The sequence below is a fragment of the Lycium barbarum genome, chromosome 5 (assembly GCF_019175385.1).
Source record: "Lycium barbarum isolate Lr01 chromosome 5, ASM1917538v2, whole genome shotgun sequence".
NCBI classification, from domain to species: domain Eukaryota; kingdom Viridiplantae; phylum Streptophyta; class Magnoliopsida; order Solanales; family Solanaceae; genus Lycium; species Lycium barbarum.
In genome coordinates, this window is record NC_083341.1 from 3,294,758 (window position 1) to 3,313,241 (window position 18,484).

The window sequence follows — 18,484 nt, forward strand, 5'->3', positions numbered from 1 at the left end:
GTTGTGTAAACTATCAAAACTTCCTCAACGCTTAAATAATCTTACCAAATGAGCAAATCATTATTCATAACAAGCTTAATATGCTACCAAAAGGTTTTTCTAAAAAATACAATATTTATTGATTGAACTTTAGTTCAATACAAAGGAAAATTGAACAAGATTTGTAGTGTAACTACTCTTTAATATAATTCTCTCACATGATACGAACAATCTCTCACGTCGAGCATGCATTTCCAGCCAGATGATTGAGAAGACGAACCAACATTGTTACTTTGAGTCAAATTTTACATTTAAAAAACATATCTACCAACTTATGAATCTTCTTCTACAAAATATAAACTTATGGGTCAAGTTTTACATTTAAAAATTTCTGAAATCATGATTTGGAATCTCAAATCCTACTTTTTGGAGAATTTGGATTTGAAATCATGATATGAAGCTGAAGTTGAAATTTGTGTAAATTTCATTAACAAACGCTAATTTAAAATCAAACTATGAAATCATGATTCCAAATCGCATGGCTAAACGCCCACCTACTTTGAGAAGTACTTTGAGAGAGTAACAATTTGTGTTTGGTTAAATCGCTTGAGAAGTGCTTTTATTAATAGTTTTTATTTGGTTAATATTTTCAAAAATTGTGGTGGGCCTACTTTATATTATATGGGGCAGAGTATTAGCCAATCAAGAACGCACATATTCAAAAGATGAAGGCGCCGAAGATGAAGATGCTCAGATAAATGTGGGTATACTAGATGGGATAGGATTAGAAATGAGGTTATACATGATACGGTAGAAGTGACCTCTCTGGCGGACAAGATGAGAGAAAACGAGGCTGAGATAGTTCGGGCATATGAAAAGGAGGGGCGCGGATGCACCAGTGGGGTAGTGTGAGGTTGACTATAGCAGGTTTTAGGAGAGGTAGAGGTAGTCAAAGAAGAATCAACAGAGGTGATTAGACAGGAAATGATCCATCTTCAGCTTATTGAGGACATGACCCTATATAGGAAGATATTGAGGTCGATGATTAGGGTAGAAGGGCAGTATGTAGTCGAGTGTTGTCGTATTCTTATATGGAAGAAACAGAGGGCTAGTCTCCTATACCCATCTCATCCTTATATTATAGTATTACTTAATATTCTCGTAGTATCGTATTCGTCATTTCTTACTATCACCGTTGCTTCATTTGCTTGTTTATCTTGCACTTTGTTGTTGTCATTTTTCTTTCAACGCTACTTTGCTTACTTCTTTTAAGCCGAGGGTCTATCGGAAACAGTCTTTCTACCCCATAAAAAAAAAGAGTAAGGTTTGTGTACATTTTACCTTCCCAAGACCCCACTTGTGAAATTACACCTGACATGCTATTGGTGTTGTTTAAAAAAATGCTTTTCAGTGTCAAATTACGACAAAAGTAAGTTATTACTAATTTTAATTTGCGAGATCTGAACTTTTGAAATAAATCTTGTCCTAAAATAATCAACAACATTACTTTTTCCAGTTTTTGCTAAAAACCAAAAACATAACTTCCGCTACTCATCAAAAAATATTATTTCTTCAACAAAAATTTAGTCAAACACCTTCATTTTTAAAATTAAGTATCCTTTTCTTTTTATATAAATAAGCACTTTTGATGTTTCAAAAGCTCGGCCAATTTCACTATAAATTACATTAATATGTAAAATCCATTACACTATACATACGTAAAATTACATCCTAAAAAAGATTACCGATTAATAATTGTACAACTAATTTTTTGTAATTGCCTTTTAATTGATTAGATGGTGCCCCTTTTTGGGAAATTTACGCTCTATGTCTACATGGAGAAAATATTTACACCACGGAGCTCATATATTGAGTTCTTTAACCCGGTTTAGCTCATATTTGTGTATAAACACTTTTTATACATTATTATACCCTTTTTTACAAGATTGATACACTATTTATAATGTTTTCCCTCGAAGTACAGTGTTAAATAATATTGTATAAACTGAAAATATTGACGTAATATTTTATGTTAGGATTGTTTAATAACTTAGTCTTTTGTTTAAAAAAAATCATTTTCGTCCGTGGACACAAATTTGTAACGTAGCGTCAAGCGTGGACTTGGAGAATTAGACACGTGGAAATTGCCTTAAATAGACGCAATTGTTACACACTAGATTTATAGAGAGTGTTATTTTATGAGTTGTTATTATTTTCTTCAGATCACTCTAGTACTTGTTACTATACTAGTACAAAGTTACAACTGTTCATCTATGGCTGTTGAAGTTTGTGTTAAGGCTGCTGTTGGTGCACCTAATGTCCTTGGAGACTGTAATTTCTCTTTCCCTTTTCAAGATTTATCTATACCTTTTTTTTTTTGTGTTGTATTTTGGGTAAATTTTCATGTCTTGGTTTGATTTTTTTAAGGTACATTTGGCCAAAGGGTACTTGCTCTCTAAGATTTATACCATTGTTTACTTTTTTTTTTTTTTTTTGGGACAAATTTTCATGTGTTGGTTTGAATTTTTTAATGTACATTTGGCCAAAGGGTACTTGCTCTCTAAGATTTATACCATTGTTTACTTTTTTTTTTTGGGACAAATTTTCATGTGTTGGTTTGAATTTTTTTTTGATTTATATGAAGTTGTGATGGTTTCTTGATTTTAAGGTCCATTTAGCTAAAGGGTACTTCTAAAGACTGTAATATCTTGCTTTATAAAGATTTATAACCTTGTTTCAGTGTGTTTATGTGTAATTTTTGATGAGTTTGGTTTGAATTTTTCTGAATTTGTGATGGTTTCTTGATTCTAAGGTACATTTAGCTAAAGGGTACTTCTAAAGACTGTAACTTTTTGCTCTTTTGAGATATATATGCATACCCTTTTGTGTGTTTTGTGCAAATTTTGAGCCCGTTTGGATTGGCTTATAAGTTGGCTTATAAGCTGTTTTTAGCTTTTTTGAGTGTTTGGCTGACCAGCTTAAAGTCATTTTGTATTTAAAATAAGCTCAAAAAAATAATTGAGTCAATTTGACTTAACTTATCTAAAACAGCTTATAAGCTGAAAACAACTTATAAGCCAAAAAAAATAAGTTGGGTTACCCCAACTTATTTTTTTTGACTTATAAGCTGTTTTCAGCTTAAAGCCATAAGCCCATCCAAACAGGCTCTTTCATGGGTTTGGTTTGAATTTTTCTTAATTAGAGATGGGTTTGTGATTCTAAGGTACATTTAACGAAAGGGTACTTCTAAAGACTCTAAACTTTTTTATCTTTTGTGATATATTTATAACCTTTTTTTTGTGTGTTTTTGTGTTTTGTCCAAATTTTGATGGGTTTGGTTTTAATTTTTCTGAATTTGTGATTCTAAAGTTCATTTAGCTATAGGGTACTTCTAAAGACTGTAATCATTTGCTCTATAGAATTTAGATATACCATTGTTTTAGTTTTTGTGTATGTGAGAGTTGTTGTTTTGGGGAAAAATTTCATAGGTTTGGTTTGGATTTTTCTGAATTTGTGATTCTAAGGTTCATTTAGCCAAAGGGTATATCTGAGACTATAATATGTTGTTCTCTAAGATTTATACCCTTGATTTAGTGTGTGTGTTCCCTTTTTAGCAAGTTTTTATGGGTTTGTGGTTTTAGTATGTGATGGTTTCTTGATTCTAAGGTCCATTTAGCTAAAGGGTACTTTTAAAGACTGTAACTTTTTGCTCTTTAAGATTTATACCCTTGTTTTAGTGTGTGTGTTTTGTTTTTGGAGCAAATTTTCATTTTGTTTTTAATTTTTCTGAATTTTTGATGGGTTTGTGATTCTAAGGTCTATTTAGCTACAGGGTACTTCTAAAGATTGTACTTTTGCTCTTTATGATCTATATCCTTGTTTTAGTGTGTGTTTCTTTTCTGGCAAATTTTCATGGGTTGGTTTGAATTTTTCTGAATTTGTGATGGTTTTGTGATATTAAGGTCCATTTAGCCAAAGGGTACTTCTGACATTGGAGGAAAAGAAAGTCCCTTACAAGATACACTTGATCAATGTCAGTGACAAGCCCAAATGGTAAATTTGAAGCAAATTTATGTTTTTTGTTTCAAAGTTTACATTTTTTTTTTTTTTTAAACTTTCTGAGACTGAAAATTTTGTTATGGGATTGTGGGTTTAGGTTCTTGGAAGTGAACCCAGAAGGGAAAGTTCCAGTGATCAATTTTGGTGACAAATGGATTCCAGATTCTGATGTTATTGTTGGACTTATTGAAGAGAAATACCCAACTCCCTCTCTCGTTGCTCCCTCTGAATTTGCCTCTGTGTATGTTCTCTTCTTGTTTTTTCCATGTGTTTATATTAGTTTCTAACTGACCATATTTCTCTGCTTGTTTTATTGGATGCATCTCTGAATTTGCTTTGATTTTAGTGTTTTAGGTCTTACTTATAAATTGAAACTTCATGTTATATGTAGCACGGGTTATTTAAATAAAAGAAGACAACAATTTTCTAACGTTTTCTCGAACTCCATGTTGAAATAAAAGGTGGAAACTTTTTTACAGAGTTGCTGTTTCCAATTACTTAACATGACATTTTTCCTTCAGAATTCTGCAGAAAGTTTTCTGCTCTTCACTTACCCACCCTTTTATTCTTTTTGGGGTGAAGTAAGTTGTGATTTGTGAATTCGTCTTAGGTTTCTGCACTTATGTAAGCTACATTTATATGAGCTTTATGATGGTTCTGTTCAATTTTGTGGCTTGTGTTTCTTTAGATCATGCAAAACCCTGTATTTCCTGTGTTCCAAATTGAACCACATGTTTTGTTTTAGTCCATCTCAAATGTCTTAGGTGGAATTTGGCTTAGAATTTTTAGGAGTTTTGCAACCAAAAAGAATATTTTTTTTCTTTCTGGCCATTTGTCGAAAACAGTTGTTACAACAATCTAAAAGTAGTTCTGCAGAAACTCTTCTTCAATCTTTTGAACCGAACTCCACGTGTATTTTAATATCTCGTTACTGAATACATACGACATTTCTCCTGTTTGCAGAAGCAAAAAGGTTACCATTTTGCTTCATATGTTTCACCTTTAGATTAACATTTTAATATGCCAAGTGAAAACGGACATTCAATATGGAACGAAGGAGTAATTATTTTGTTTATCTGCTGAGTGTTTCCTTTTACATGATTGTCTTTCTCTAGACTGATTTTATTTCATTGATGTCGACGGGTGGAATATCATTTTTCTAACTTGTTTGGGATTGCAGGGGCTCGAAAATATTTCCTACCTTTGTCTCATTTCTGAAGAGCAAGGATGCTAGTGATGGTACCGAGCAGGCTTTGCTTGATGAATTAAAAGCTTTGGAAGAGCATCTCAAGGCTCATGTATGTTTTTTTTTTTTTTTAATTGAACTATCTGATTTGTTAACTTAAGTATGCGTCTCTTATATTTACCATGATGTTAACTTCTATTGGTTGTGAATTTCATCAGGGACCATATGTCAATGGGCAGAATATTTGTTCAGTTGATATGAGCTTGGCTCCAAAACTGTACCATCTTGAGGTGGCTCTTGGCCACTTCAAGAAGTGGAGTGTCCCTGAAAGCTTGAGTCACGTGCGTAACTACATTAAGGTATACTCTCTTTTCTCTGTGTGTGTGCGCACTCGGTATCTGCTTTTATGTGGGTATTGAGAACATTTCTTGTGCCGAAGTAGAGATGATTTTGATATTATTAAGCATATTGTTACTGTTACGACAGAAGTAGAGAATTATAATGAGTATGACTGTTTGACTGATACCTGACATTTCTTTGTATGTCTCTGTCCAACAGATGGTATTCGTTTTCCTACAGTAGAGTAGAGTCGCTCTTACTTTTTTATGGTGGTCTTAAAACTCTACTCGCTTGAGAATTTACTTTCAACAACATTCCTAATTCAAAGTAAAGCTTAAATTTTAAGTATGGTACGAAACTTGGCAATTGTTGAATTTCTTGTTTCCTCCTATGTTGAGTGTCTTGATAGTGTGTAATTCTTTTACGAAAACAACAAAAATTTTCATGTTTAGCTGCTGGTAATCTATGTTGCCCGGACTCTTCAACATTAATGTCAGCGCATACATGTCAGATCCTCCAAAGGTAGTGCATTTTTTGAGGATCTGACACAGGTGCGACAGCAATTTTGGAGGGTCCAAGAAACATAGCTGATATTATGATTGCGTATTCTCTATGTCAAAATGCCTTTGCTATAAAGTGGTGCAAGAGTTGACATTTTTTTTGTTCTCCTTCTGCAGTTGCTCTTCGAGCGAGAGTCTTTCAAGAAAACCAAGGCTGAAGAAAAGTATGTCATCGCAGGGTGGGCTCCAAAGGTTAATGCATGAACTGACTCGAAACTATAATGGTGTTTTGCCTCCGGGTATTAAGCAGTTTGAGGGTGCAGCATTATGAATGTAATCTATACTAAGATCTTAGAAATCGTTCAATGTGGTCTGTGGATCGATCATCCTTGTACTACTCCTTTATGTCTACTAATAAATGAGCCATGTTCTAAAATTATGTATTAGTTAATGAAGTATGTTGGTTGTTGATCCCTTTTTTCCCCCTAGTAACTGACACTATGCTAAAGCTTTTTCACTCATAATTTAGTTTAGTTAAAAAGAGGTAATAAGATCATGGAGAAAAGAATAAAGGTCCCATAATATGCATGCTTAATGTAGAGTATCGAAAAGTTTCGAATTAGAGAAGTCTTCCACATGTTCTCAATTTATTGTTCATTTCTGGGAACTTGAAGACCTCGGCCCTGGAGTCGTCAATGTTGCTTAATGTTATAGCTTTTCTTATAAGGTGGTGTATAGTTAGTTTGCGTTCACCTCAAGTAGTCCGTAGAGTCACCCTCCTTATTGATCGGTAGGCCACACTTCATCGATACAACAACATAACCATGAAATCACACAGGTGAGGTCTGGAGAGGGTAATATGTACGCAGATCTTACCTGATATGAGTGAAAAAAGATCCCTACTGCCCATCCTCATTCCCCCACCCCAAACCTCATCCAAAACCCGGATTTGATCCCTCCCCGCTTTAACCTTAGCTGCACAAGCCCTATCCCATGACTAGTCTCATCTAACCATGAGGTAGAAAGAGGTAAAGAATCATCGGTTTTATTAGAAGTTACAAGTACAATTATGCCTCAAACCAATTAAATTAGTTGGAGTGGACAATATGAATCATCACTAATCATATCACTCCATTTAACTTTGTCTGGGTGAGAGCGGTAATAACCTGGAGTTCGGTAGGTTTAGCTTGTCAAGGTGAATGCGTATAATGATATAACTAGTTGTCGAAGTGTAGGATTGAGGTGAGGGCTGTTCTAAGCCTGAAATGGAGGGTATTAGTAGATTGATTGACAACCGGTGTAAAACTTGATCAATGCAGGATAGACTTTTTACCATACAGAGTTGCATCTATTATAAGTTCATACTCCATAAGGCGCACGATTGTAACATGAAAATGAACATGTAGGCCCCACCATGTTACATTTCATTAATTGCTAAATAACAAGAAAATCACATGTCACATGAACAATTTTGTACAACACTACAAGACAGCTAAAGGCCCAAATTCACTAGGCAACACTTCACAGATGAAACAAAAAATTTCCAAAACAGAGCCATGACACATCCTTAAGATTTTGGCTTATTAACACCAACTTGCTAGTTGCTAGTACTATTTTCATAAAATATATATACTCAACTTAGGATTTGGGAGCTGATTCAATAAGCATATAGTATAGTGAACATTTGAATAAGGGACCACAGAGTACTACAACCTACTTGTGTTGCTCGGATTCTCCAAAAATGTTATCCCATGTCTAATCCTCCAAAAATGTACTACTTTTGGAGGGTTCGACATGCACCCAAAGGCATTTTTGAAGAGTTCCTAACACCATAGCTACCTGCATAGTTTTCCCTATGCAGAGACATATTAGTACTTCAATTACCAATTGCCTTTGAGTTTGCCAGCATGTGACGACTATAATGAATACAATAGGATTTATGGCTCATAAGACATCTTTTAGGTCCGGACTTCACCTCGATGCTTAGGCTACCATGCCTTAAAGGTCTATACGTGACAGATAGGCTCCTCAAACCATGACATATTTGCTTGCTTGAATGTAATTTCTTTAATATTGCCAACACCGGCAACAATGCACGCGCCCCAACAGAGAACTCAAAGGGTATATAAACGTCGTTTGTACGATTATATGTTATTCGTTCTTTGAATCTTTAGTATGATATTGATCCAACATCAATTTCTGAATCATTGTACTTGCCTCTGCCTCTGTCGCGTGATCTTTGTTATGTGATTGAGAGTATGCTTCGAAGAACTCCCTGTTCTCTTTCTCTAACTCATTCCACACTGCAAAATAATCAGTATCAAATGACCTATAGCAACCTCATTATGAGCAGTTAATAAGTTAATATTCTTCTACTAAGTTGAAGGGGTTAAGTATTTGAAGCTTAATCATCAAAACTTTTGTAATAGAAGGCTTCAAAAGCTTTCTGCAGAACTTCAGTTAAACACTACTCTTAAAAAGCTTTCCATTCTTATAACTGTAAAAACTACTCTTAGCTTATGGTTTCAAAGTCCCTCATAGTGATAATTTGTGCATGCCTGAATAGGAATAGCAGTAGAACCGGCATGAGCTCACATCAAATGGAAAAAAGGGTTCACTTTAACACACTATATTAGGTTATCTAAAAGGAAACTATAGGTAACTGTCCATCTATGTTGCTCGGTTCCTCCAAAAATACCGCCGCACGTGTGGGATCCTTCAAAAATGCATAGCTTTTGGAGGATCTAATGCACACCTGGCGGTATTTTTGAAGAGCCCGAGCAACATAGCAATACATAATGAGTGGGATTAATTACCTGAAAATTAGGGCAGGTTACCTATTACAACAAGTTAAAATACACTGATAGTTTAATAATATTTAGTTAAATCCAATAAAAAATCACAGCGCTAACCAGTAACAGTGATGATAGGTTTGATATTTGCATGCTTGGAAAGCGCCTCCATGCACTCCTCTTTTGTCATGTGGAAAGTTAGGCACTTCTCTATCAGGTGCTGCACCTAACATCAAGGATAATGAGGTTAGTACACAATAGGAACAAAAACAGCAAAATAATCCCCCCCCCAAAAAAAAAAAGGGTTCCCAAATTTCAAATACAGAATCAAGAAAAAGGACAGCTCACTGCACGAAGTATTCTACGTTCACATAGGATCCGGGAAAGAGCTGCACCCTAGGGGTGTGATGCAGGCAGCCTACCCGGATTCAGCCATTAGTGCCTGATTCTACGGCTCCCATGACATATAGGTTACATAGATGCAACCATCAGTGGCTGATTCTACGCCTCGAACCCGTGACCTATATGTCACACAGACGCAACCATCAAAGAATGATTCTACGGCTCGAACCGACCGACTGATCACACGGAGACAACTTTACTGTTGCTCCAAGGTGGCTCTCCTTGAAATATAGAATAAAGAAGTGAAAAAAAAGACCCTTGTAAGTTCTTTGAGGTATCATGATGAGAAGTTGATGATTACTGGTGAGTGATCAAAAATTTAAAAAAAAATAAAAAGCACGAAGATCAATGCATCTCAATCTAAAATTGCCTTGTACATGAAACCCAAAAAGATAGAAAGACTGCCCGCTCTAAGAAAATTTATGCTATCCTTGTTTAGTTACCATGTATATGTAAGAAGCAGGGGAATCTCCCATGATAGTTTAGTATCTGATCTTCACAAAAGCAAGTTCAAGAAAATATTATGTTAGATTAATTGTAGTTTATGATAAAAGATCATGAGCTGAGTTAATGTAGTGGAATAAAATTATGTAGTGTACAAAAATCGAAGTGTAGTGTAGTTGTAGGGCCAAGAATGAAGAGTCCCACGTGAGAGATGAATGATAATTGGTGGAGAGAGGATTAGAGTAGATTTGTGAATGACCATTTCTTTGTCTTTTAGGATTGTCATAGGCAGCAGCCCCCACTTGATGATTTTGTCAGCTATTGAGAAATAACCTGAAGGTGGACAACAGTTTAAAAATTCAGGAACTGTCCACAAAAAGTGACATTAATAACTGGAAAAAATAAGACTGGCAACCTGCTATAATAGGTTAACATACAGTAATAATGTAAAAATTCTTTACTATCAGTGTATATAAGTTATTCAGTGCTACAATAGGTTAACATACAGTAATAATGTAAAAATTCTTTACTATCAGTGTATATAAGTTATTCAGTGGACGAATCGAGGACACTAGAAAGCATGCCGCTATAGTAGCAAATTATCTACTCAGCTATTGTCGGCTGTAAACATGTGGCTGATTGATCAGTTATGTTACAGGTACATTCATAACTCACTAGTTTTTTGTTTTCTGATGTTGTGTTTAGTTTACAGGTTTAGCATGATGTATCTTCATCGAGCCGACTAGCACTTTGTTATCATTTTCAAAAAAGAATAGGATTAGTTCAATAAGTTATCACGGAAAAAGAACATATAAATTGCAGTACGGTGCACGAAGCATCCCGAGTTCATGCAGGGTTCAGGGAAAAGTCACACCCCAAAGGGATGTAATGTAGACAACCTACCATGATGCCAGCATCAGTGACTGATTCCACAGTTCGAACTCATAACCTATAGGTAACAACTTTAGCGATACTTTAGCATTTCGAGCGCAAATTACTCTATGACCCACATAATTTGTAAGCTTGTGTAAGTCTTCAAGGCTCACCCTATTGTCTTGTCATGCTTTACAAGTTGCTTTCAGTCTCCCCAGCCCCACCCACCCTTTTCACTATAGAAAGGTGATGCAATGGGGAGGTTAGTGTTGCAATTTCTAGCTTTTCCTATTTTGGCTGACTCCTCTCTTTTTCATTCAAGTGAGCCTTCTTAAAGACCTTTGAATGGTAAATTGCTTGCTTGAGAGACCTAAGCATATGGATCAAAGAATGCACTGCCCCTTTATTATCAGCTTCTACTTGAAATGAAAGCCTAAGCACTGCATATCAAGAGCGAGTTGTGTAGGTTCAACATTTCAACTAAATATACTGTTTTATGTCCAAACTATGTATGCATATGCAAGAAATTGTTTAAAATGCACATATAATAAGATCACACTCATTCTGAACACAAATACTCTAGATCTCGAGTATGCCTCCGCCATAGTCCAACCTTGAAATCATAGCTAACGGCAATCACATAAAAATACAGCTTATGAAATGGGCATAGATAGAGGCGAATCCAGGATTTGATGTTTATGGATTCCTTACGGCAAGGTTGAGTTAATATACAATAATAACTGGATTCACAATCAAATATTTATAGATATTTAGTGGATTTGGGCAAAAGCTACTAGATTTCCGTGAATCCATGGGTTACACTTTGGATCTGCCACAGGACATAGAACATGGTTTGATCCCAACTGGAAAGATACAAACTAAGAAACTGATGTGGACTATTTCTATCATTTTTCACATCATTTTGACACAATTGTTCATTTTCCTTCTTGCTGAACCGTCATCCAATGTCTGCTTGACATAATTGAGGCAAATAGTTCACAATAACACATTGTACTAACTAGCAAAGCAACTTCACATTCTATGAAGAAAATATTAATTCTTTACTCTAAGATATTTCATCAAACGTTTTTTTCTATTCATATAGTTAAGATCTGAGTAAACTTACCCTAGGATTGAGGGTTCCCCTTTTCATCATGTAACAAGCACAAGAAGACAAGCCAGTAAGAAGATAGAGGGACTAAGTTGTATTTGGCTCTTGCATGATATGTATGTTTCATCAAATTCAACATTGCAGAATAAGCCTCAAGTCTATACACGGTACATAGTCAAGAAAGGAATAGGCTACCACACAGTCAAGATTTTCACTAAGAGGATCCAAAATGAAAGAAAAAAAAAAAAAAAAAAAAACAGGCCAAGAAGCCAAAGAAATTCAACATCTACCATATATACATAAAACATAATTCAGACATAAACGCCTTGCGTCCCTGGCTCTGCCCTTGCTAGTATACCTCAAGACTGAGGTGCAACAAGTTTGCTGTTTAATATAGTACCAACATGCATTTACTAAGTGGTGAACAATCTCCCAAACTACCTGTTTATTCTAAATTTAGTGTCACGTGCAATAAAGATCTAACAGTAGTTGAGTTGTCAATTGACAACTTCATTGGAAGAGTCCCGCATTTCTAGGAAAACACGTGAGAAATGGTACCTCCGTCCTACTAAAGAAGTAACCAAGCAAGGGACATACTGAACACCTACCTTTCAGACGGGACAGGTGCTCTATTGTCTGCAAGCAGTAGTCAACATGGCCCTAAGGCAGGAAGGGGTGGATCCAGAGGTTAACTTACGGGCTCATAGGAACACAGCAACTTTTGCTCATATCCTGTCTGTGTATTAGAAAAGTCACTAAATTATTAATTGTGAACCTAGTTAATATTCTAAATTAATTTAAGATTACTGTAGGAACTTATAAAATTCAGATCCCATATCCGCCTCTAATGACAACACGATGGGTAATCTCACCTGTGTCCTAGAAAAGTGGGGAGAAGCAGGCACGTAGTTACCTTTAGTGAAAGGGGTTCGAAAATTTAATTTCATTGTGTAAAAAGAGTAAAAATATTTTTTATATATATTGTAAAAACTAGTGAATCCCCTTGATATAGGTGTGATAGTTTTACATTTTTTTGGATCCCCTTACTCAAATTCCTGACTTGGAACTGCGAAGAAGGACCTCTCCAAGATCAAGAACTCTTGCAACTTCTGGTACATAATGTAGAACGTAAGATTTAATTACTTAAACATTTGTAGGCTACTTTACATGATAAACCAGTCAATTATCCCAGATAAACAAACATGGCCAGTTATATCTGGACAAATATAGGCATTAAGGCACCTGCGACACTCATTTTGAGCAATTGCTGAAGTCTTTTAAGTCTTTAACATAGGGCCACCAGATAAATGAGGAAATAGGGGCCTCTCACTGAACATCAAGTGAGACACAAGATAAATGGGGAAACAGAGTCCTCTCATTAAACATCAATTGAAGGCCAGAGCTGGAGCCGGATCCAACATGTAAACTTCTCATTTTATTTCTAATGGGTTGATTTTATGGTCACACAAATGTGGTGACATGTTTAAAACCACAAATTTTATAGTCTCATAAATGTGATATAACATATTTAAAATCACAAGTTTTAAAAGAAGTCGTTTATTTGTTTCTTCTATTGGCTTTGGGATAGCGTTTTAGCTTTGTCCGTGGTCACTAGTCCAACAAAAGCAAAGAGTTGATTTCTGTATGGCCACTCAACTAACAGTTATTATATCATAAAGTGGTTGAAGGAAATTAGAATAAAAAATAAAAGTTATTTTCTGAGATAATAACTTCTAGTCGCTCCGAACAACCTTAGATTTGCTTTTAGCTCACAACAGTTCTCGAATCAAGTAGCAATTTGTTCTCGAATCAAGTACTCCCTCTGTCCCACTTCATGTGATATACTTTTCTTTTTAGTTTGTAAAAAAAAAATGATACATTTATATATTTAAAAATAATTTAACTTAAAACTTTCCTTTTTACCCTTTAATGAAATGATTTACAACCACACAATACTTATCACTTGTTTTAAACCATAAGTTTCAAAAATCTTACTCCTTCCGTATCAATTTAAGTGTCTTAGTTTTGACTAGACACGGACTTTAAGAAATAAATACTTTTGAATCTTGTGATCCTGAATTAAAGATGTGTATAATGTACTAAAATGTCATTTGAATCTTGTGATTATAAACTTGTGATGTAGGACAAAGAAAAGACAATCTTGGACAATCAAAAAAGAAAAGTAAGACACTTAACAACCAAAAAAAAAATAAGACACTTAATTGGAACGCAAGAGCACTTTCTTTGTTAAACCCTGTGCTAAGGAGTACTTTCTTTGTTAAACCCCGTGCTATAAAATTGGTGTCACGACCCAACCCCGTAGGCCGTGACTAGTGCCCGATCTAGGCACCCGAACCCATCTATCAAATATTATCTCAAATTCTATCAACTCATTCTAGTATATGGCGGAAGCCGACAAGGCTTTATTTCAAATTTAGGTAATTTCCAGAAAAATTTCGGCAGAGTTTCCTTTGTTTTACGGACTATCCAATATACCCTGCACGCAGAAAATACCAACAAAAGCCACACAGGGCTAACCAAGCAATATATAAACATATGCGGACCGGCCGCCTCGGCGTATAGGATCGCCCGAACAACATATGCGGACCGGCCGCCTCGGCGTATGGGATCGCCCAAACGACATGTACATACATCCATACAGAAAGACCCTAACCCACAAACATGTCCACAGACCTCTAAACAGACCGACAGAATCGTATGACGGGACAGGGCCCCGCCGTACCCATGAACGAATATATACAAATGCACTAATAAATATATATACCAAAAGTATAAGCTCCGGAAAGAGAGGAGCACTCCGAATAGCAGAAAGGGTGTCCTAAACAGGTGGATCACCAGGCTGTGCGTCTGTACCTGCGGGCATGAAACGCAGCCCCCGGAGAAGGGGGTCAATACGAAATATGTACTGAGTATGCAAAGCAGATGGTACAGAAATAAATCTGAATAATAATCGAATCAGATATATAGAAAATAATACATATCAAAATGTTTATTTCCAAAGTATAAATTTATGCATAGGGCACTGGAAAATGTGGTCGCCCGCCTGTCGATGGCGCCACAACACAGCATAACACCAGAAAGTTTCAAATCTCCGAATCCCCGTCACACATCACAACACAGCATAACGCCAAACATAAGTGGAACCCGGCCCTCGAGCGAGGAGCACGGTGAACCATAATCACAGCATAACACCGGAATGTATCACAAAGCGCACGACAACAGAACCGGCCCGGGAACCGGTGAACGATATCACAGTAGGCACGAGCGGAGTAGTGAGGAATCATATGCATAAAATAATTATTATAAATCTGAAGGATAAGTAAAATAGTCATATTCGAAATCAGAATAAAAATTATCACTTTTTGTTTCAAAGTTGTCGAATTTCAAAAAGGGCGTCGCGGGACCCACGGACGAGTATAGACCCGAACTGAGCCCGCCTATGAAAAACATACTCATTTTATATCATACAAACTCCTACGAAAATTTCAAAGCAATCCGAGCTTTTCTGAGGAAATTATGGGCGTTTGAAGTCTTGGAATCGCTAAAGAATGAACTTTAAAACAAAAATCAGCTTTCATGTAATCTTTACAAATTATGGATTCCAAGAACATAAGGATCAACGTTTTGCCATGACAAGGCAAGGATGCCAAAGAACAAATGCGATTCATAAACATGCTCGGATTGTGAGAATAGAGTTTCCTCGAGGCTTATATCATAGCCTATTTTAACTAAGGCATGCCGAAGAAGGAAGATTACTTTACATACCTCAAACGCTCTCCAATACGATCCAAACTCAAGCTAAATCCAACCTATGATTCGGGCTGCCCAAGGTCTACAAACAAGCCATAAAATGCTAAACATTAGCTAAAGACTTTTTGGGCATTAAATTCCAAATTCGCCCTTAATTCTACAGAAATTTGGGCAGCATTTCCCCTGTAAATAGGCTACCCTGAGAATTTGATTCGGCCATATCAACCAACAACAACAACAACAACCAACCTAACAACATCAACAACCAATCCGAAAGACAAAACAACAATAATAGCTTTCTTTTCCATTATTCAACAACTTACATAAATTCAATTCAACTACTTACGTTCAAGCCAAAATCGACGCTTATATATTCACATACTAACCCGAACCCATACTAACAATGTCCAAGGACATTCCAAACAAGTTACACAATATTTCCAGCAAATTTCAGGGAAATACAACAGCAGCCACACGACACCACATCATCCATTCATATGCAAGTAAATCACATTATTGTCTCTATAATTCTTACATCAACTCACAACAATTTTTTTACTCCAACTTTAACCATTAAATTCCTTCATTCTCATCACATAATCCATGATTACAACAACCAAAATATTAACTCAAATCAGTTCAGCAAATTTCAATTAAAACAGCCCCTACGCCATTCAACAACATTTCAACAACATTCCAACATTCGTACAATTCATGTTACCAAGTTACAACTATGTTTCAACATCAAGCTACATAATTTCGTGGCTTCAACCATGCTTCAATATCAAGATACATAATTTCATGATTTTCATTCATTTATACTCACCATAACACATTCAAACCATCCACAACACAAGCAAATTCGTCCTAAAACATATGGAAAAATAATCAACTCTTACCTTAGCAAGTTGCTCCTTAATTTGCTGAATTTAATGGCTTCAATTAAAGACCATTCTTGCTGCTCTCAAGGACCAATTCATGTTCCCAAAGACCTCCATTTGATTTACAACACCATGGAAAAATTAATTGGACCAAGCTTGGTGAACATGGATTTTTTTCACCATGGCCGTGAGCCCCCCTTCTCTATCTCTAGGTTTTTCTCTTTTCTTGTAATGTTGAAGATGATAAAATGAACACTTAAACATCAGATTTTTCCTTATATAGGCAGCCCCTAAGAGTGACAAGTGTCCCACTCAAGGCTTGAGCCAATTAAATTTGGTCACATGTCTTGGTGGGGCCCACTTAGTGCACTAGTGACTTGTTTAATGACTAATTAAATTTTTAATCCCCACTTAATAATCTAATCATGGTAAATTAATCCCAACTTCCATTAATATTTTTACACCAAGTAAAATTTATAAACAATTCATTTTCCAATAGAGATCGGAAATAAAAGAAAAAATTCTATTTCGAGCCCGAAAATGATCTCATCTTTAACTTGAGTCGATTCTCTTGCGAATAGCTCGACATATAAAAATATGGGATATAACAATTGGGACGGAGGGAGTAACAGTTCTTGTTATTAAATGATACGGGAGACAAATGAGAAAAGGACAAAAATGGTCCCTTAACTATGATAGTAGGTTCAAAATAGTCCCTTAACTATGCACTTAACGGTTTTAGTCCTTTAAGTTTGTTACAAGTTAACAAAAATGATCCCTTAACTATGAGAGTAGGTTCAAAATAGTCCCTTAACTATGCACTTAACGGTTTTGGTCCTTTAAGTTTGTCATAAGTTGACAAAATGGTCCCTTAACTATGAGGGTTGGTTAAAAATAGTCCCTTAAGTATGCACTTAACGGTTTGATAATGTCAAAAAATGGTGTCTCAAAACACAAAGATCGACAGACTCTATCGATTAAAACTGAGGGAATCCATCGACTAAATAAAATACACTAGACTTTAGAAATAAATTAGAAATAGCAGAAACTAAAAAAGTTGTCACTACAAAAAACAAGCGAAAAAAAACGATGGACGGAAACAGATGGATAAAATCGAGGGACACTATTTTTTTTAAAAAAAAAATTATTGTTTTTTACGAAAACCAACGGAAGTCCATCGGTTATTTTTGAGGAAAAATGCGCGGAAACTATTTAAAAAAAAAAAAGAATCAGTACAGTAGAAGTATTTAGTTTTCTCTAATTTTCAGTAAAAACGAATCTAGTGTATTTTACTTAGCGAATGGACTCCCTCGATGTTAATCGACAGAATCCGTCGGTCTTTGTGCTCTGAGACACTATTTTTTGACATTATCAAGTCTGTAGGTTTTTTCTCAATTTTTTCCTATAACCGACTAACGTCCGTCGGTTTTGTCCCGAGTTATTTGACCGATCTAGAGTTCTCACTAAGTTTTCCCTTTTTTTCATAGTTCTCGTCAAATCTAACAAATAGAGTTCGGTGAATATTTCGTCGAGACTAAAACTGTCAACTTATGGCAAACTTAAAGGACCAAAACCGTTAAATGCATAGTTAAGGGACCGTTTTTGTTAACTTGTAACGAACTTAAAGGACTAAAATCGTTAAGTGCATAGTTAAGGAATTATTTTGAACCTACTATCATAGTTAAGGTACCATTTTTGTCCTTTTCTCGGAGACAAATCAAGCCCAGAATCAGAACCTACGGGTTTTCAATACTGTTAAAAAAGTGCCCCACAATTTACTTAAAAACAGATAGAATTTCCCTAAAATTAGTCATCCGACCTACATCACAAATCCAAGGCATAAGTTTGTTCTTCCCTTGACTCAGATGTGGGTTACCTTCGAACACACAACAATAACTCTCAATAGAAATTGCTGAATTAAAGAAAAGATTTAGAACTAAGAATTGGGGGTGGGCTGGGAGGCCCGCACAAGTGAGTTCTGCAAAAGTAGGCAGCGTCAACACTTGGCCAGCCTATTGCCCCTCCATAAATTCTTGCGCCACTTAAGTGTTTCGCTAGCGCTGCGTCCGGTTCTCACCGTACGCTTTGTTTTCCTTACTCATTAGTTTAAGGCAAGTTTCTTTGTTGACACTTACTATCAGTTTATA

The 18,484-nt window shown here is 35.8% G+C and overlaps 2 protein-coding genes, 1 long non-coding RNA gene and 1 other non-coding gene across 5 annotated transcripts; 1 reads left to right on the forward strand and 3 right to left on the reverse strand.

Moving 5' to 3' along the window:
• The first annotated feature begins 2,153 nt into the window (after window positions 1-2,153).
• Window positions 2,154-6,536, forward strand: LOC132640164 (glutathione S-transferase DHAR2-like). The gene is made up of 6 exons (XM_060356635.1): window positions 2,154-2,310; window positions 3,942-4,032; window positions 4,136-4,279; window positions 5,219-5,336; window positions 5,443-5,583; window positions 6,241-6,536. The coding sequence occupies exons 1-6, from the start codon at window positions 2,178-2,180 to the stop codon at window positions 6,325-6,327; spliced, it is 714 nt and encodes a 237-aa protein (XP_060212618.1). The 5' UTR covers window positions 2,154-2,177; the 3' UTR covers window positions 6,328-6,536.
• Window positions 6,537-7,603: 1,067 nt separating this feature from the next.
• LOC132642200 (uncharacterized) lies at window positions 7,604-9,917 on the reverse strand. 2 transcript variants are annotated; one of them, XM_060359457.1, is made up of 3 exons: window positions 9,701-9,917; window positions 8,976-9,075; window positions 7,604-8,366 (listed from the first exon to the last, which is right to left on the reverse strand). In XM_060359457.1, exons 1-3 carry the CDS (start codon window positions 9,731-9,733, stop codon window positions 8,215-8,217), a joined length of 285 nt encoding a protein of 94 aa, XP_060215440.1. In that variant the 5' UTR covers window positions 9,734-9,917; the 3' UTR covers window positions 7,604-8,214. The 2 variants fall into 2 exon arrangements, with proteins under 2 accessions (XP_060215440.1, XP_060215439.1); XM_060359456.1 differs by having other exon boundaries at window positions 8,976-9,081; window positions 9,701-9,892.
• Window positions 9,918-14,314: 4,397 nt separating this feature from the next.
• On the reverse strand, window positions 14,315-16,818 carry LOC132640165 (uncharacterized). Its single transcript, XR_009582171.1, has 3 exons — window positions 16,356-16,818; window positions 15,472-15,538; window positions 14,315-14,559 (listed from the first exon to the last, which is right to left on the reverse strand). It is a non-coding gene; the product is annotated as an uncharacterized LOC132640165 (long non-coding RNA).
• Window positions 16,819-18,293: 1,475 nt separating this feature from the next.
• On the reverse strand, window positions 18,294-18,452 carry LOC132642946 (U12 minor spliceosomal RNA). The gene has a single exon (XR_009583418.1). It is a non-coding gene; the product is annotated as a U12 minor spliceosomal RNA (small nuclear RNA).
• Window positions 18,453-18,484: the final 32 nt, after the last annotated feature.